The 19,265-nt window shown below is 41.6% G+C and overlaps 1 protein-coding gene across 1 annotated transcript; it reads right to left on the reverse strand.

Moving 5' to 3' along the window:
* Window positions 1-131: 131 nt before the first annotated feature.
* LOC134179382 (ATP-dependent RNA helicase TDRD9-like) lies at window positions 132-18,323 on the reverse strand. The gene is made up of 33 exons (XM_062646260.1): window positions 17,484-18,323; window positions 17,255-17,335; window positions 15,778-15,936; window positions 15,612-15,718; window positions 12,738-12,790; window positions 12,616-12,673; window positions 12,457-12,541; window positions 12,075-12,132; window positions 11,918-12,022; window positions 11,760-11,857; window positions 9,911-10,042; window positions 9,690-9,852; window positions 8,459-8,586; window positions 8,299-8,397; window positions 8,162-8,238; window positions 5,502-5,541; window positions 4,138-4,245; window positions 3,942-4,042; window positions 3,728-3,829; window positions 3,529-3,591; window positions 3,425-3,473; window positions 3,316-3,360; window positions 3,143-3,250; window positions 2,570-2,764; window positions 2,379-2,504; window positions 2,152-2,283; window positions 1,588-1,749; window positions 1,465-1,535; window positions 1,063-1,408; window positions 883-998; window positions 748-814; window positions 505-692; window positions 132-435 (listed from the first exon to the last, which is right to left on the reverse strand). The coding sequence occupies exons 1-33, from the start codon at window positions 18,303-18,305 to the stop codon at window positions 300-302; spliced, it is 4,380 nt and encodes a 1,459-aa protein (XP_062502244.1). The 5' UTR covers window positions 18,306-18,323; the 3' UTR covers window positions 132-299.
* Window positions 18,324-19,265: the final 942 nt, after the last annotated feature.

A 19,265-nucleotide genomic window follows, 5' to 3' on the forward strand; every position in this document is an offset into this window, starting at 1 on the left:
TGCACAATGACGCCAGAGGGGTGGCATGTTCGATGTGATGTAGGAGGAGCTTAGGGAATTACCACTAGAGGTAAAGGCGCGCAGACTAAACAGAAACAGGTGGCTGAACCATTTCCAGCCACGTGTTATGAAGTAATCTTCTTGGAACCAACCGATATTGACTTAAAATCAAACGCTTAACTGAAAGTCTTAACAGTCACGTATTAATATGTTATAGTACTGTACTGTATTGTTCTTCATTAATTTATTAGTTACGACTTAGAGACATGAACTCTGATATAGAACCTCTCATTTTTCTCTCAGTATCGAATATTCTCTTTGAGTAGTTCCTCCTCCTGACGATGCGCTTTACTCTGTAGATGATACAAGAGAGAACGAGGAGTCGTACATCGAACATAACACAACCTACAGAACGTTTCGATAGCAGCCAGTGACCTACAAAACAACACATCAATTAATTATCGATTATTTTATATAAATCGCTAGCATCATTGTACTGCATACATGCTTGCCATGCTGCGCAACTCTTTGCAGTGATACTGCAGCTCGATGTTTTTCTTCGGCTGGGCATCAAGCTCGGGCTGATCGTCTTCGGGACGAAGGCAAACTCCACAGTGGAGACTATAAAATGGTGCATCTTCCTCCATTGTTTCCAATTCGTCAGAAGGAGGCATAAGCAAGTGTGCAGGTACCTAATAGACTCTGTATTACACGTGAAACTGCTTCTTGTAGTTATGATTTCTACACCTGCTTCCATAAATACGACGAATTATAACTAGTTTCACAGCAGGGTCTCCTCTCTCTGGTGACAAGCCTAATAAATAATCATACACAATCAATGCAGAGCTCATCATATGCATTGGTCCAATAACCAATGGTCACCTGACTAGTTTTTCTCTGCCTGCTTCTTGGATGCGTCTCACTGCCTTCATGTCCCACGCTGACACCTTGTCTTCACTACTGACAGCCAGATTAATGGCCATCCTAATACTATTGACCTGTTGACAGCAACACCTCAAGACACTATGTACAATGTAATACACACAACAAGAATTTCGATACCCTGTTCAAGTCGTCTTGATCAACGGTAGCACCAAATACAACCTCCATGTCATGATCGGAAAATATAGGCTCGCCAGAGTCGGGATCATAACCGAGCCCAGATATACAACCTGTATAGCGACATCGGTGACGATCCGTTCTCATTTCAACAGTAGGAGCAAAGAGAAGAACAAGTAGCTCGGGAAGACCAAGCAGATGAGGCATTATAGTCGTGTTTCGTGCCAGTAAAGTGTCTCGAGATGGACTCAAGTTTACGTTTGCAGCACACATCAATCGTTGATGACGGGTAAGAGGATCTTCTTGAATAGCAATACAGTTTACAGAGTCTCGCTCCACTCTCACTCCCCTAGCAACAAAAACGTACACACAGACACATCACGCTATACCTTGCCGTATCCCAACCTGCCGGCTCCAACAAAAGCCATATGATAGAAGCCGACTTCGTAAGAATTAAAAGGCCCACGCACTGTGACCTACACAATTCTCAATACAATCAGTCACAACATGCTGCAGCAGACGTTTTACCGCACGTCCTTTCGGTGTCAATGCCAACATCTCGGTCTTTTTTGTTTGTGCTTGAGCAAAGTCAACTACATTCCACGCTGATGGTAAAGTTGGTGACTTAACTGCATCGCCATCGCCCCGATCTATAGCATCTTGGTTTCTTATCGCTAAGTCATGAGCAACCTGAACGTAAACAAACACTTAGCCCTGCCCATTAACGTAAATTAAAATTTTCAAAAAAAATTATTTATAATTAGTATAATAATAGCTAATTTATTTATAATTAATATAATAATAATTAGTATAATAATAGCTAATTTGTTTATAGTTAATATAATAATTAATTAATTTATAAATAATATAATAATTAAGCAATTTAAAATTTAAAATTAATATTTATTTATTATATATATATATATAATTTTTATTTATTTGTTTATTTATTTATTTATTTATTTATTTATATATTTAATGTTAAATATGTGATATAAACATTCACTGGAAACTAAGTCATTATAAAATGGATCTTAACACAGCAATATTGCTATACATTCAAGATATCATGGTAGGGGTTCAGTTGCATACCTTGGAGTTGTGTGGTTCAGGAGCCAATTCCGCATACCCGGTATCAATAAGCCACTGATTCACTATGACGTCTGACTGTCCCGTCGTATCAATGAGCTCCAGTCTGAGGGCATCGTCAACTTTTGCAAAAATCTATCAACAAGTTTGTCTAATTCTATTTTTTGATAAATATTCATTACACTGTGACAGTGTGACGCCACCAACATGCATCAAAACGACTGTCATACTTGGGCAAATAATATCTTATTGCCTGTCATTTCAATAAACCGTCTGTTGGCAACAGCTGACCACGTATTCCCTCCGACTGACTGTCGGTGCGACGGACGAACGTGAGACAGGAAACACTCAAATGCCTGTAAAACGATAAACATCAGTCTCCTGATGGACATAGTACATGACACCACATCTCTTAGCCGACCTGCACTGGGACGTGTAAAAACTCTGATTGCATCTGCTTCAGAGAGCTCAGCAATATTTGCTCACAGTTGCCGTAGTCAACAAATGTAACCGATGCCATACCCTCACTAATGTTGTCTATCTTGGCACGATAGTATCGTTTGTCTTGAGAGAACTTGGCTAAGCATGGCATGCCTTCAAGAGCTGATTTCAATGGCTAAACAGAAATCCACAGAGGTGAATCAGACTCTGTCATTGGCATTGCCACTATGGTCAACTGAGTCACCAATTCAACGTCCAAAATAAAGAAAAGGAACTCAAGTGAAAGGATCACACGCACACAGACACAGACACAGACACAGACACGGACACACACACACACACACACACACACGACCAACTGTTGTGCTAGTTTTTCTCATATTACCGTGTGACTAATATAATCACTACCCTATGTCAACAATGTGACCAAATAGTTAAACCAACCAAGCAACCACATATTACAAATAGTGTTTTACATCTAATCAGATCTCTTTAATTAATTTAACACTTTTTGTCTACATAATATAGAGCACCCAAACTCAACTGCACTCACCTGAAGACTATGATCTGGAAGAAGATTAAGAGACGCATCCAAATCTTGAAGTATCTTTACCGATCTGTCATCAGCCAGCTGAGCCCAAAAATGTCCAGCATCTACAACCTATAAAACGTACACGAACTTACCACTAGGTGTCAGTACATGTAGCACACCTAAGATGACACTACCTCGGTAATAACAAGTTTGATTTCTCCAAGACTTGGCAATGCAACCTGCAAACAAATGAAGGTCACATTAACCGAACTAATTTGTTACGGATTCTATAATATTCTATACCTGCTGTAGAGGTAAGGGAGTGGCCAAAGACTTCGCTGATTTCAAACCCCTTTATAACAATCAGTAAGTTCTACTACTGAACAACACAACTCATGTCATCATACTTCACTGCAACCGATTTTGATGACAAATCAAGAGGCTCCAAAACTAAAGGTATTCTCAGCTGCCTATCACACACACACACAAAGACAATAAACACAACCGTTATAATAACACACGTTTGCAGAATGAGAATACAATAACAAATCAACACCAACTTTGTATTTGCATTTTATTGTTGTTACTACTGCAAGATATTGTTACCTCATTTTTAGAGCACAGTACACTGCATTAAGAACGGGTTGCGAAGAGTCGGTTGACGGTTCAGAGTGGCTTGGTCGTGGTCTCTCAAATTCAACGTAAGCTCTAAGAAACGCACCATACAGAGAATACAATCACCAATCACATTCATATACAACCTACCACCTAGCAATGACTATGACCAACTACAGTAAATTGAAACCGAAATGTCTTATACCTTGATCCCTCAAAATGCAGTTTCTTGCCCTTTCCGCATGCTTTGAAAATCCTAACCAGAGACTCTCGATACATGAGGCCATTTTGAGGCATTCCTTGAACCTACACACACACACACACACACACACACACACACACACACACACACACACACACGTTAGCTACCTGCACGTTTGCCAGAAAACATGCATACATACAACGACTGTGGTGGTCGGGTCTCGACCACCGATCTCTCGAATGGCAACGTGTTCATCAGGAAACGTACACAAAAAGAAGTTGGGATAAAATGCTCCAGCCAAGACAATCTAAACATCAACACTCATATCGCACAACCAGCAATATCATAGGTCATTAAACTTATTGCTTTAGCAGCAGATAGTTCTATCCAATGTGTGCCTTTGTTGCTTCAATACACTCAATACTTTACGTTTGACACACATTCTCACAGAAAACAATCAACTAAGTCAACATCATCAAAGACTATGAAAGCAATGCATTTGGTAGAGTATTTTGTTAGTAGAGCTCTTGTGGACACAAGGTTGTCAACTCATGCATATTCATTGACAGTGGCAATCGCCTTAATCGCAACTGTCAGTAAAGACAATACGGTCTTTAGCAAGCTCACTGTTAATGAACTAAATGAGAAAAAAACCTTGATGAAGATGTATTTCTAGCATCTCTAACACTGTACGTGTTAGTACCAACCTGTCCTTCTGTGCACATAACGTATTCCAAACATCCTAAATCAGATAGCATTGTCAGGGTTGTCCCCAGCGTACAAAAGGCATGCCGCTCCGCCATGCCTTGGCTTCCACTTGGTACAGGCCCGCCATGCTTTGCTGTATGAGTAGGCAGTGATTAGCTATGAAGACAATGGACTTGTATTTGTATTTTGAAAAGTTGGAAGTTGTTTCAGGCTAACAAGTAGTTCCTGGGATGCTTGGTTTGAAGATAAGACCAATTAGGACAAAGACTGCCATATGGTATGAACTTAATTGTAATACAAGTACTCAAAGATAAACACTGGTCTTGCACTCTGCCCACTATTAGGTCAGTATCTGATGGTAACAAACCAAGTCTGTAGATATCTGGCCTTCCTATCCTATATAAAGGCAGGTTCTCAACTTCTTGAGGTCTTGAAAATTTTCCCACTCACATCAATATAGCTATCATGTGGTCAAGCACAGTGAGGTAAGACAGAGAGAAACTTTTTTACTTAAAAAGATAAACCATTTTGTTCCTTTGTGCCTGAGCATTCTGTGACAACAGTTTGTGGCATCTCAGCTTAAGCAAACCTGCATCAAAGCTTTTGTGGTCTAACCATAAAAATTGGAATGGGCGGGACCAAAATTTAAGGTGGGCGTGGTTATTTCCGCCGTGCCTTCCAAAAATCCTGGGAACACCCCTGATTGTCATCTGCTGAATGTCATGCTGACACTAATTTAGTATTAGTACATGCAAATCAGAGTAGGGACACAAATTGCAGAAGCCAAATAATACAATGGCATATCAATCTTAATTGCTACTGATCAATATTACTGCTCTTTCATCAACTACTGACCTTGAATATGAGCAGGTCTTGAGCCGACATCTCTGTATGCCTACGTGACCAGAAAAGTTAAACATAAAAACAAACAAAAACCATCAACTCTAAACACTAAGTGTCTATGTACCCAAGTCCCGACGTAACTACTAATACAGAATGTCCACCAGACTACTGTAGTAGTGAGTAGTATACTCATACTACTACACAAAGAACACTTTGCATAAAAGGCTGGTAGTAATCTAGTAGTAAAATATCAAAGTCACTGAACATGAACAGAATTATAGAATCTACGAAACGTTTCAGTGCTGTGTGCAATTTGTAAAACAAAGCCATACTGACAACCAGTCATTAAATATTACTAACGTTGTATGTAATACATACTAGTTAGTTATTACACAGGAGGAAGGGATTATGGGATATATTGACTTGCGTGCTCGAAAGCTTTCCCGCAACTAATTAGCCAAGGCATACAATATGCTTGACAACATACTACAAATAACAAGTAACCGACCAGACATTTACACCTACAAACTATAGCAGTAAAGAGGTAACTAATTAATTATAACTAGCATGACAAAGTATGACTTAAGTAAGTACAAAACTACATATTTTAAAGTAAGAGCAAAACACGTAGCCATGATATATCAAGCATTGTCATTTTGAACATTTGCCTAAGGGGTCATCCATAATAGTCGACATTTTTACTCAAGAGTACAAAGCGTACTCTAGGGGTAAGGGGTAAGAGTAGTTGTAAGCTTTTGGGGCGGAGTGAAATGATTTCTTTTGGTCCAGAAGTAGATATAAAGTGATACTGAAGTCAGGACATTGCATTTACACGTATGCGTGTTGTATCTATGTATATAACTATCCGTCGTTGCAAGTGTATGAGGCATATAGCGCACGCTAAGTGTTTGTCGCACGTGTTTAAAGCGTACATGGCATGGGACGGTAATGGAAGACTGCTGGCCAGAACAACAAAATGTGCATATCAATCTTCAAAAGGGCTTCTAATTATTTAATTATTGTAATACATGGTACATTAGAAATAGCTTCAAACGACCAACATCTTTATGTATGCTTAGGGGAGGGAGAGGTATGCAGAAAGAGTACGCCTGGTACGCTTGAGTAAATGTCGACAATTATATGGATGACCCCTAACCCTATTACTGCAATCTGTAAACATGAGTTCAAATTGTAGTACCATAATGATATACATTTGTAAATCTTTAGACAACAGTATTCCCAATACAAAATTGAATACAACTAAATTAATTAAATTAATGTGCTGGGGAGATGTTTTATTTATATAAGTCACCGCCATGGGTGCCTTAGTGGTTAGCAACAATGGCTATCACTCCATGGTTTGGGGGTTCTAACCCCAATGACGACAGCAAATTATGAAATGTGTCTGTCTTTCTTTCTCACGTTTCTCTAGCTTTGTCCATGACACTATGACTCATCTCAGTCGTTGGAGAGTTTCTGTGGTCTGGCGAACGGTCTGTTCACAATGACGTTCAGTGCTTTCCTGGTGGTCATTGATATCCACTAAGCTTGTTGTAGAGTACCGAGTTCATGGTCACCATAATGCCTGCAGTCCCTATCAAATTGGCTAGCCATTAATCACCATGTGGACTACACAGAAACATGTGCCCTGCTGGGCTCACCTGCCGGGTTGGTGAGTGCCCAGATGGGGATAAGACCCCACTTGCCCATCATGGAGAGGCATAACAACACTAGTCTCGCGTAGCCAGACCCTTTTCCCCGCGTCATACTTCCGCAAAAATAGGGTCTACCGCGGTTGCTTTGAAGCCATCGTGTTGCCGCTTGTAGATAACGGACAACTAAAGACCAGATGAACATGGCACTACCCAGTACTTAGTGGTTACTTATCTCTTATCTACACTGGCTGGAATTTCCTTCTCTTCGTCTTCTTGCGAATTGTGTTGTCATGTGAGCGATGGAGTTATGTCTCTGTGAATGTGTAACTTCTATGTGTACTTACACAGCACTTGGGGCGTCGATGACAGCCTAGATGTCTTCACACTGGAATGTCCATTGTTTCCATGGCCACCGACTATGCAGTAACCGCACTCTGCATGTCTCTGGGTCGACCTCTAGCTAACACGAGACGAGAAAACATGAGCATAAGAACACACACAACAGCTTGGGCAGACAGGGCAAACAGGACGACTGATCGAGACTAGTAAATAAGTTACGTCTAGGCTGTCGTCGACGCCCCGAGTGCTGTGCAAGTACATATAGAAGGTACACATTCGTAGAGACATGACTGCGTTGCTCACATGACAACACAATTCTAAGAGATTCTAAGATTCTAAGAGAAGGAAATTCCAGCCAATGTAGATAAGAGATAAGTAACCACTAAGTACTGAGTAGTGTCATGTTCATCCGTCTTTAGTTGTCCGTTTATCATACAAGCGGCAACAACGACTTCAAAGCAACCACGCCAGACCCTATTTTCGCAAAAGTATGACACAGGAAAAGGGTCTGGCTACATGAGACTATAATGACACATAAACAAATAAACAAATTTTTAAAGAAAATTAATGAATTAACTAATTAAATAACTTACATAGATTAAATACAATTAAATTAAATACTAATTTCCAATACAAGATAACCCAATAAACAATAGAAAAATACCAACATTCACTTACGTTCGATGTTGATCTCGGAAAACTCTTAGATTAAACTGTGACAGTCTCGTAATAAGTTCATCCACAAGAGTAGCAACCTACTCACAAACACAATCAACAATTGCACACAACCTAAAACTAGACGCAACCAAACTCACCTCACATATGCCAGAGTGCTGAATCATGTGTTGCTTACACCACTTGTACTCTGCTCGAGAGCTGCTAAATGCTCTCGATTGTTTCAATGCCCACCATTCCTGCAAACACCACAGAACTAAGTTAAGATTAGAAGTAGCGTCGACTGTAATCATTACAGACTCGAAATGCTCTCAATGCTGCTATAGCATCACTGTGTGAGTAGTCTCCCCATCCCAGCTTTGATCTGTAGGCATCGAGTTCTTGCTTGTACGGACGAGCGAAAAAGCTCTTGAGAGAAAACGATGCCGCTATAACAAAACATAAATGTATATATTAGCCTCAATTGCAAACTAAAATTTTAATTAATTAGTTTTAGTTAATGTTGAATCACCACTGTATTACCTCGATTTTTACATGTCATTACAGCATTGAGGTTTAGGCAGGTGCTGGTATACGTCAAGGTTTAACAATGCCATTTTACCTGAGGGAAAATGGTTTAGTCAGAGACATAGTATCAACAACAGACATGCTTCCGCATACACTGTGCATTTATTCCTGTCTAAAGCCCAGGGTTCTGCCCATGGTGGTCAAAGGCGGTCAAGCCCAATCATTAATCCACATGTTCCGACCACCACTATTTATATTAGCTAGTGTATTGCTTGCTCCAATGGATGGCAAACGTCTAACCATGCCGTAGTATAAATGTGAGACTGGGCAACATAGTTCGCCGACTGTTGACAGAAGTTGCAGTTTTCTTAGTCTGTTCTTTCGGATCATGGCCCATACATTCTGTTTTGCACTTTCTTGTCTGTTTTGCGACGATGCTTGATTGTTCGGAAGTTTGTACCTCTTCTCCGAATATCTGAAATAGAAATAAACCACGCTCCTTAATGGAGCAGACACCCGACCACAACTCCTAAATCCTGGGCAGAACACTGAAAACCCATGACGTGTAAAGGCATTAAGTGGCAACGTACACAACAGACAAAACGCAACACAAACTGCAGACGTCTAGTTCTAATGGCCTATTCTAATCACTATTTCTTGTCCCTTGGTCCTTGATGTTCGTTCTCTTTGTCCTCCTCCTTCTTCCATGTGATCCTCCTCCATATTGCCACGTGTTGCGCTGGGTGACGCCATACCTATCGCCGCATGCGCACTTTTAACCTCGAAAGGATATCCGAGGCTCTCATCGGCTATAACAGCATGCCATTTTACTTGCAGCAAGGCTTGGTCAGGCTCCCTGCTAAACATCAGTCATAATGACATGCCGTAAAAAGCGAGGCAATACAACAACAGCAATTATAGGTAACTGGTAATATACCATACTGCTACACACACTTTACCACCTAATATGCAACAGCTTCGTCTGCCCTGTTTCGTAAGTCATATTATGTAACCGTATTCTTACCAACTATAATAGCTTCTTCAATACATCCAAACACATGACCAAGAATGATCAGCTTCCCAAGATGAATATCCACAGGCAGTTGAGCCAGAACTCGACCCACAAATGTTAAGTCTCCATCATATGGGTTTGCAATCCCTGACTTTAGAGTAGACAATGCACCCACCTAAATCAGAAAGTCTCATAAAGCGATCACTCGTACGCGTTTGCTTGACACCAATAACCTCCTTCAGACACAGTATGGTCTTTTCTATGTCCTCCAAGTGAGGCGGCTGCAAAGCTAATCCGAGAATCATCTTTGGCTCACCGAGGTCAAGAAGCTTTACTTGAAGAACAAGCTGGTCAAGAGGACATCTCTACAGAAACGCAAGCATTACACAACATAGTACAGTAACGTACTATAGAAAGTGAAGTATGTTCTCCGAGTGCAAAGAAATTGAAATAAGTTAACGTACACAAACAAACAGACATAAACATACTTAATTAACTACAACTATAAAGGGCTGGTTTACAGTAACCTATGCAAGCCAAGTGTCATCCCAGCGTATAACATAAACGTAGTCAGGCACTGAAGCCTAGTAGTGCAACCCAGCAACGTCTTCCCAGCTGCAAAAGGGTCTGCCGTCGAAGGCCGTTCCTAGTACAAGTGCGCTGCTGTTGCTGTATGCCTTCTTACCAAGATTTCCTGCTTTTACTTGTTGAGATCTTCATCGTCCATGTTAGACAACTGGACCACGTGAGTGAAAGTGTGACAGCTGATTGGTAGTTACAAACCACATTACTTCCGGTTTACATTGCTGCTCGAATCAAACTCGTGTCTAAGCCAACGTCTTGACGCTGGTCAGAACGTAGCGTCTCGGCAAAAGGTGGTAACATGTTTACAGTAGAACGATGACATTACGTTGACAATACGCTGGACTGACGCTCAGCTTGTGTACGTTACTGTAAACCAGCCTTAACCCTCAAAGCACATGCACGCCAGGAGTTAACAAAGAGGCACATGCAGAAAGAAACAAACGATGTGTGTTCAGACTAACAAAACGTGTACACGACAACAAACCTACTGTAAATCAATAAACGTTCATAAGCTATTTAATTTTGTTAATTTTGTAAATTGCAAAGAATTAATAACTTAGATTGCTTACTTTAGCAGTTCAAATATCCATCAATACTTGGTATATATTGATTTTATAGTCATTCTACTAAGCAAGCGCACAAGAGTAAAGTCCAATTGGCTCATTGGACTACGTAACCAACGTCCAAAACTCACTAACGTAACAAGCAGCAATAGCAGAACTAACAGCACTGCTAGGGATCGAAGTTAGTCTACCAAAACATTCCTGTTTGGAAACTGTAACGATGTTCATGGTAGGTGTATGTCGGCATGTATTACAAGGTTCTAGCCAGGATGCTAAGGCGTAATGGCCCAGCCCACTACGCTTTCAACATACCTGCTACGCGTTCAGAACTGACTGCTACGCCTCCAACATACTGGATACGCATGTAGTAGGTACTCTCTGTATGCCTCACACTCACTGTTCACTCCCTCTCCAGAAGTTATGACAAATAGATAGTATAAGTGTCCATTCGTTACCTGTTACAACATTTATCATCAACAGAGTGATAATGAGGAAAAGGTGGAGACTTGTCAATCATGAGTCTCTAATTGCATACCTATAGTATTGTAATTGGATTTGTGGCCTGGTAATAGTAAGAGACAGATTCCGAGAGTGCGGTACAGTGAACAGTAGGCATCCTAAACCACTCCCCCAAACCAACTGTACTTTTTTAATTTTATTTCAGAAAATTGCACAGACACTACATGCCACGCCCACGTACCAGACTTGCGTGCCACGCCCATATCACTATATGCCTTCCAAAAATCCTGGCTAGAACCCTGTATTACAAGTATGTTGATTGAACCTCGTTGTCACTTCCACGAACATGTTCAAAATGCATGAGAGAAGTTTGCAAAAATTTGCTTCTTACGAAATAGAGTTTGTGGAAGGTCACAAACATTTGTAAAAAATTTGATTGATTTACAGTATCATAAAAACCAACAAACGTGTCTACCTGCATCTCCGGTACAGCATACTCCCGTATGAATTGATCCTTAAACTTTCGAGATATCAGACGATAGCATCGACCACCAGAGCAACGCCCGGCTCTCCCTTCAACGCATAAAGATCAATAACCAGAATACATAATTTCTCTTTATCGTCACCCTTTACCCTTCCGTTGGGTTAATGATGACATAGATGCCCAGTTGATCCTCAGTGCTTGATAGTTTGTGTCAGGATCACACATTAATTCTTTGGTTAGGCAAAAATCAATCACTGACAAGAAACAGACTGTTAGTTTGCCCAATGAACAAAATAAGAGCCCTACCATATTTGATGTCAGGAATAGTAATGGATGACTCGGCTATGTTAGTAGACAGAATGACCTACAACAAACAGTGAAGTTGCAAACGATAAAAACAAGTAATTAATAATAAATAATTAACTACTAAGTAAATAAAAATTAATCACCAAGAGCTGTAATTACTGATGTCTTATGCATGCATGCATGTATGCATGTGTGTTTGTTTGTTTGTTTGTTTGTTTGTTTGTGAGTGTGTGTGTGTGTGTGTGTGTGTGTGTGTGTGTGTGTGTGCACACGCACGCGTGCGCATGCGTCCACTAACAAACTGCAAACACAATTTCACTTCACAACCTCACCACAAACCAATCCATACCTAAACCATCCACATTCCAGACATTTGATTTACCTTCCTCTCACCAGCTTGAGGCTTAACAAATGCCCACCTCTGCTCTTCTATAGTTATCGAAGAATGCAGTGGGATGATCCAAAGACTAAATAAAGAGCACAACAAAGAAAACCAAATCACACTATCACAACCTTTATACCAACAACCATTAACACATACTGGTGTTTCTTCAGTTCGTGTTTCAAGAAGTTGTCGACTTTGGTAATTTCGGCCAGCCCTAACCCGGACACACCACGTCTTATGTTAGCATTACTGCTGCTCTTAACGATGGACTGGCATACCCGGCAAGAACACGAGCACCGTTCCACGATCTACCACATTCCCAAATTTATCCCTGAAAAATACAAGCAACATCAGTGACACGATTAATCAAGATACACGGTTCTCGCTAGACATTTTTTGGAGCATGGCAGGATGGGAGTGTCCACAACACATGCAGTCTGCTCTCTACAGTCCAAGTCCGACATGCACACTTGAGCCGATCTCAAGTGAGGTATATTTTGCGTCGTAGCTATTGCACGTAACATACGTTCAAGTGCCCCGGCAAGGAAATCAACTTTGATCGCTACTAAGACCTTCCTAGCAATGTTGCACGTGCACAATTTCCATGGATGAAACTACAGAAAGTCTGTCTAGTCACGCATTGATTGATGTGCAAGGACCGCTGTTGCTGCTCCACAAGAAGCAATGACTAGTCTAGAGTAGATTCTAGGTGTACACTTCCCGGACAAGAGGTGTGCTTTCCGGGTCACTGGAAAGGCATCCGGGACTACTATCACTGGCAACACAGCTGGGACTCCAATCAACACAAGTACATGTACACGTCTGGAGCAAGGTTATTATCCCGCATTCTTTAAGAGCCTGGATTTGTGACTAAATGTCACTTTACTAAGTAATACTTATAGTATTGTGTTTCAGTACTGTAGTACTGTAGTACGGAATTCTCACACAGTCCTTAGCTGTAAACTTTGGACTCCTATCTACTGTTTCTGAGCGTGGCGCAGCTCCATGTTGCCATGTTGTAACAAGAACCCTGAGAAACTATTGCTCTGCTACATCTAGTATAAATAAACTTTAAATTGTCTGTCTGTCTGTCTGTCTGTCTGTGTTCACGATATGCGGCCACGTTTTGGCACGCAAAGGGAAGGTTTGCGTAAAAATTATGCACCGGGTCCCCTCTCAAGGGGTCGACCCACACGTAAAATTTCTTGATGACACAAACGCTACACATTCCAGTTTATTCTAACACATGCCCACACCAGTCCTGTGTAGACTGTACGTGTCGTCGTCCTTCGCAAAGCTTCGAGCAATCAAATATTTCTTGCCGATGGAACTCACTCTTCTAGCGCTTTCGTTTCTCTCCAAATTCTGATAGCATTTGCACCAAATCCAACCTACTCTAATTTCATAAATGTTCGGCATACATTTAATTTCGGCAATTTCGGCAAAGGGTCTGCCATGCCCAAATTAAATGTCCACCCAAATTTAATGCCCATTCAAATGTTAGATCAGTTTCTTCTGAAACATTCAAAACAGACATTACTTGTACTATTAGTATATGTACTGTACACACATTCATATGTTTGCCAAAAAATTGGGCAACTGTCAGCACTTTGAATAAACAAATAAAATTGTGAAATTACTACTTGTACTACATTACAACCTCTTGCACTTTCTCTAGAAAGCAAACATCAGCTCCTACCTATTGTCTATGCCTCCGTAGAGACAGTTGCACAGAAAACAAATTGCAGGTGCAATTCCAGTAGAAATTGCGATGAGAGCACCTTTCTGGCAGTGCTAGTGACTGTCAAAGATCACAACTGTCGCGTTCTCGGTGACAACCAGTGCCACTGATCTCCCTTTTGCAATGAAAACAGCAGCAGTGGTATTGGAGTACATCTGTCTCCTACTTGTCATGAATTGAGATGCGTTTGTGAGGAAGCTCTCCAGAGTGCAACTTAAGTATCATGGGAATTTGACACCTAAAACCAAGAATTCGAACGTCCACACTGCATGTCACGCTAATCAAACATGTGGAGGAGCTGGCTACGGGGGAGACTACTTACGTAGTAGTACACGTAGTAGTTTAGCACGTGCCGAATGATATAGATCGCCGAACATTTATGAAATTAGAGTACAAGTTTTCTGTACCAAGAGTTATACGAGGAGTTCGTTGAATTCTATCAAAAGTGCAAAAAGCAAAATTCAAATTCAGTCAGCACATCCGGGACCTCACAACAAAGATTGCACGTGATGTATCCACACACGCTCAGACTGCGTCTCTTCCGTCAGAACACTACAGTATCTTACCCCTACGAAGGATCGACTATGTATCTAGTAGTATATAAAGAGACAAGTGAGAGATATAACTGTCAGTCATCAGACATTTGTCCGACCAAATCATATTCATATCCGACCATACTTACCAAACATTTCATGCATCTGGCTAGGCATGCAGCAAGGGCGGCGCGACCATTTGATGTCTAATAATGCAGACAATTGTGTGTCTTGTTTAATTAATTAATTAAGCATATGACAGGATTACTGTCTGTTCCCCATAAGTGTGAACTTTGAAAATCATCAATATCTCCGCTGTTTTTTGGACTTCTGCGATGATCTCGGTATCGTTAGAAACCGTTAGGTCTGGCATTTCTGTTTATCAAATAATCTAAGCCTTTCCTACAAATGAAACGGAAGGATAATACTATTGCATATCAAAGACAAATGGGTGGAGCAAAGTTATTATCCAATTATCTTGTAAGACCAACGAATCAGCAACTGAAACCATTTAAGATAATTGGTGTAACATGGTCCAACTGGAGCAGCTCCTAGTGCTCTAATGAGCACACCTGGTGGAACCTCTACTTCATTACTCACTTCCGAGTTCACACTTACGGGGAATAGACAGTAGTCGACTCTCAAACACTGGCATATTCTAAATGTATTCATAAATATTTAGATTTAAATAACAATTAATAATATGCCACAGCTGCAAGCCAACTAGGATGTCTGATAACTTTTTGTGGATGTCCAGTCAACCACGAGTCGTTATATCCTGCACTGCAACTACTACAAATGTATCACACATAAACAACCAACGTGATCGTCCTACGGTTACATAGTCTGTCAACTCTTGCTTAACTCTAATCAATTACCTTGGATTACTGGACTCCACCAAATCAAAATGACGAATTATTTCGCCACAGATTTGTACTCTAGACTGATCAATACACGGATCGTCACAGTCTTCTTGCGATGGCACCTGATGACAGTACACTACAATGTCGGAACAAAATCACAGACGAAGACACTAAAACTTACTTCCCCCAGAAACACCATATCGTCGCTGTAAAATTCAATGACTGGGTATATCTTGCCTTCAACGCTGATGATGGGTGCTGGGACAAGGCGAGTGTCGACAGCAGATGCAAAGTATGAAGCAAACATTTCACTCTCGATCGTTGCAGACATTAAGATAACCTGTAAGTAACAGTAATGATAAATGAGATAATATTACTAACCATGACATACACAGTGACATGTATTTCTACTTTGAAGAAGCTGACAATTCATTTTTAGAGAGCTTGTATCTCTCAATAAATATTTAGACCAACACAAATGTTTATACCATTTGCTGTAAAGGTGTAGGAATGGTCTCTCAAACAGGCATAATACAAATTCATTGGAAATTTGTTTGTCTGTTTGTGTCTGTTTGTCTGTCCGTGTACATGTCTGTCTGTCCATATCTGTCTGTCTGTCGATGTGTCTGTGTGTCTGTCTGTGTGTCTGTCCGTGTACATGTCTGTCTGTCTGTCCATATCTGTCTGTCTGTCGATGTGTCTGTGTGTCTGTCTGTGTGTCTGTCCGTGTACATGTCTGTCTGTCGATGTGTCTGTGTGTCTGTCTGTGTGTCTGTCCGTGTACATGTCTGTCTGTCCATATCTGTCTGTCTGTCTGTCTGTGTCTGTGTGTCTGTCTGTGTGTCTGTCTGTCTGTGTTTGTCTGTGTATGTGTCTGTCTGTCTGTCTGTGTATGTGTCTGTCTGTCCATATCTGTCTATCTGTCTGTCTACCTATCTGTTATCTGTCTGTCTGTATGTCTGTCTGTGTCTGTGTGTGTGTCTGTCTGTCTGTCTCTATCTGTCTGTGTGTCTATGTGTCTGTCTGTCTGTCTGTCTGTCTGTCTATAATGCTACATCACACTGGTCCATCTAGACTGTAAACAAGTGGGTGTTATAAATCGAGGTCAAGCTCCACGACTAGAGCCAATTAACCCAAAATAAAGACAGAAATATGTACAAAACACACTTGCAAGAATGCGCTGATTTCTGCACCATAAAACTGTCTAATAGAGTTACTAGGTTGTAACACTATGTCTCGATGAAAACGAATACACATACGGGTTATACACCACTGTACAAGCACACTGTCTTGGCCCACATATGGTACATTGGCCTGAATATAGCAAATGGGTGCTCTTAATTAAATCGACGTCAAGCGATGCAAGTAAAAGCGATTTACCCACAATAAAGACAGAAATATGTATACAAATACAATTGCTACGTCAACTCAACAGACAGATCAACAGCAAAGCATACTATGTGCTATTGAGATGGTCTCTCACATGATGACATTTACAAGTATGATCCACGCTATCATTACTTATGATCACAAGTTCAACTGACTGATTAACTCACTGTCTGTCTGTCTGTCTGTCTGTCAATGCATATATTTTGTCCGTCTGTGTGTCTGTCTGTATGCCTGCCAGTCTCACATCAATTCACATCCGAACTATGTACCTTAACACCCTGAGAATTCGAGCGAAGGAACTTCCTCACGACCAGCAACACAAAGTCAGTATCCTGATCCCGTTCGTGAACCTGACACAACCCAATTCACATCACTACATGCACGTGTGTGACACACACACACACACGCACGCACGCACGCACGCACGCACGCACGCACACACACACACACACACACACACACACACACACACACACACACACACACACAACCCTCGACCTCGTCAATGATGACATGTGTATACATATTCATATGTTTGTTCGTCACCAGTTTCCTCAACAAAACACCAGTCGTCACATACATCAGCCGAGTATCCTCCGACACCTCCCGATTCATCTGCACGTGATAGCCCACCAGACTACCCACCCTCCAGCCTCTCTCCTGACACACACGCCTCGCAATGCTCGTCGCCGCTATCCTCCTCGGTTGTGTACACACAATATTACAATGTTGCCTCTCAGCGGCGCACCTATCCAATATATACTGCGGAACCTGCGTCGTCTTGCCACTGCCAGTCGGACCCGTCACCACCGTCACCGGATTCTCCTCAATCGTCTTCACCACTTTCTCGCGGTTTTCCGTCATTGGCAACAATGGATCGTACTCGTGGTCGAATCTGTAGTTAGCAAACGTGTCGACTGTGGATTTCTCGCCGAAATGGTCGTCTCTCGCCGCTTCTCGCGTCGCGTCTGGTGAGATTTCCGTGTCGACGTTGTGCAGACTCTGCACGTGCAGTTGACTGTCGACGACGTCGTAGCTTATCCAGTCGTCTTCCTTCCCTACTGCCCGTCCGGAGGCGAGTTCGGACGAAATCCGGTCAATCTCGAACCCGCGAGACGCAATGTCCCTCATTTCCTTCTCCTTGCGTCTGCGTTCGTCCCTCCGTCTTCTTGTTTCTTCGTCTTGCGCTCTCTGCTGCTTCTCGGCGCGCTGGAACATGCGTTTAGATCGCGCATCCAGCTCTGGCTGACGACTGACTGCTCTGTTAACTGGTTTCAGCTTGAACCAGTCGTCTATCATGCTCTGAGGCATCTCCGCCATGTTGCAGGGTTAGAGACGAAAGTCCCGGATGGAGAAGGCGAAAGCTGCGGCTGTTGAGGAGGAAGACGATCCGTTCGATGTAGCTCTTAAGAAGACGGGTTGTGAAGACTTTCACTACAAATTGCAGGTACTTGGTGTGTGTGTGTGTGTGTGTGTGTGTGTGTGTGTGTGTGTGTGTGTGGCGTGTGTGTGTGTGTGTGTGTGTGTGTGTGTGTGTGTGTGTGTGTGTGTGTGTTGCATCACTCTAAAAAAACTGTGAGAGTGTCAATTAAGCCATAGAAACGTAGCAACACTGTTTAAAATCTGTGCTCTGAAACAGCCCTACATACTGCTGGGCTTCTAGCTATTAATTAAAAAAGCACTATTGCTTGAATGAAGTGACAACAATTAATGCAAATACGTATGTACTTATTGTATAGTGTATACCAATCTAGAGTGGCAAGCAGTTAGCCTCACTACTCTAACTAGTGAGTCACTAGACGTTCCTTTGCTTGAGGTGGTCCTTCCACGCGAGGATATCACGTGACCTTGTCTCTGTAAAGCAAAGGAAGTTGCTTGCTAGTCTCTACACTACTAAATTTCAGTAGGCCTTCTTTTTGCCAATACTTCCTTTGCTTTATGGCGACAAGGTCACGTGATACAAACCCCCTTGCTATCATCACGTGGAAGGACTACCAAAGCAAATGACGGCCTAGTGTCAAGACTAGCAAGCAGTTGTGTTTGGGTTTTACACTAGATGCTACAGCTTGCAGGGTATCCACCTCCATTTCATTTATATTTTCATGAGTGTTGTGTTCATGTGTGTATTTTTCTCATATAAAGTAATGGAACGCATTTATGCACTCCCTCTCACTCCACATTGAAAATCATCTTAAAAAATTAATTAAACTACTTGTAGGACTGCTTTCTTGAGCACCGTGATTGGAGAAAGTGTCAAGACGAAGTGAAAGAATTCCGGCT

This window comes from Corticium candelabrum, chromosome 5 (genome assembly GCF_963422355.1).
Source record: "Corticium candelabrum chromosome 5, ooCorCand1.1, whole genome shotgun sequence".
In the NCBI taxonomy this organism is placed as follows: Eukaryota; Metazoa; Porifera; class Homoscleromorpha; order Homosclerophorida; family Plakinidae; genus Corticium; species Corticium candelabrum.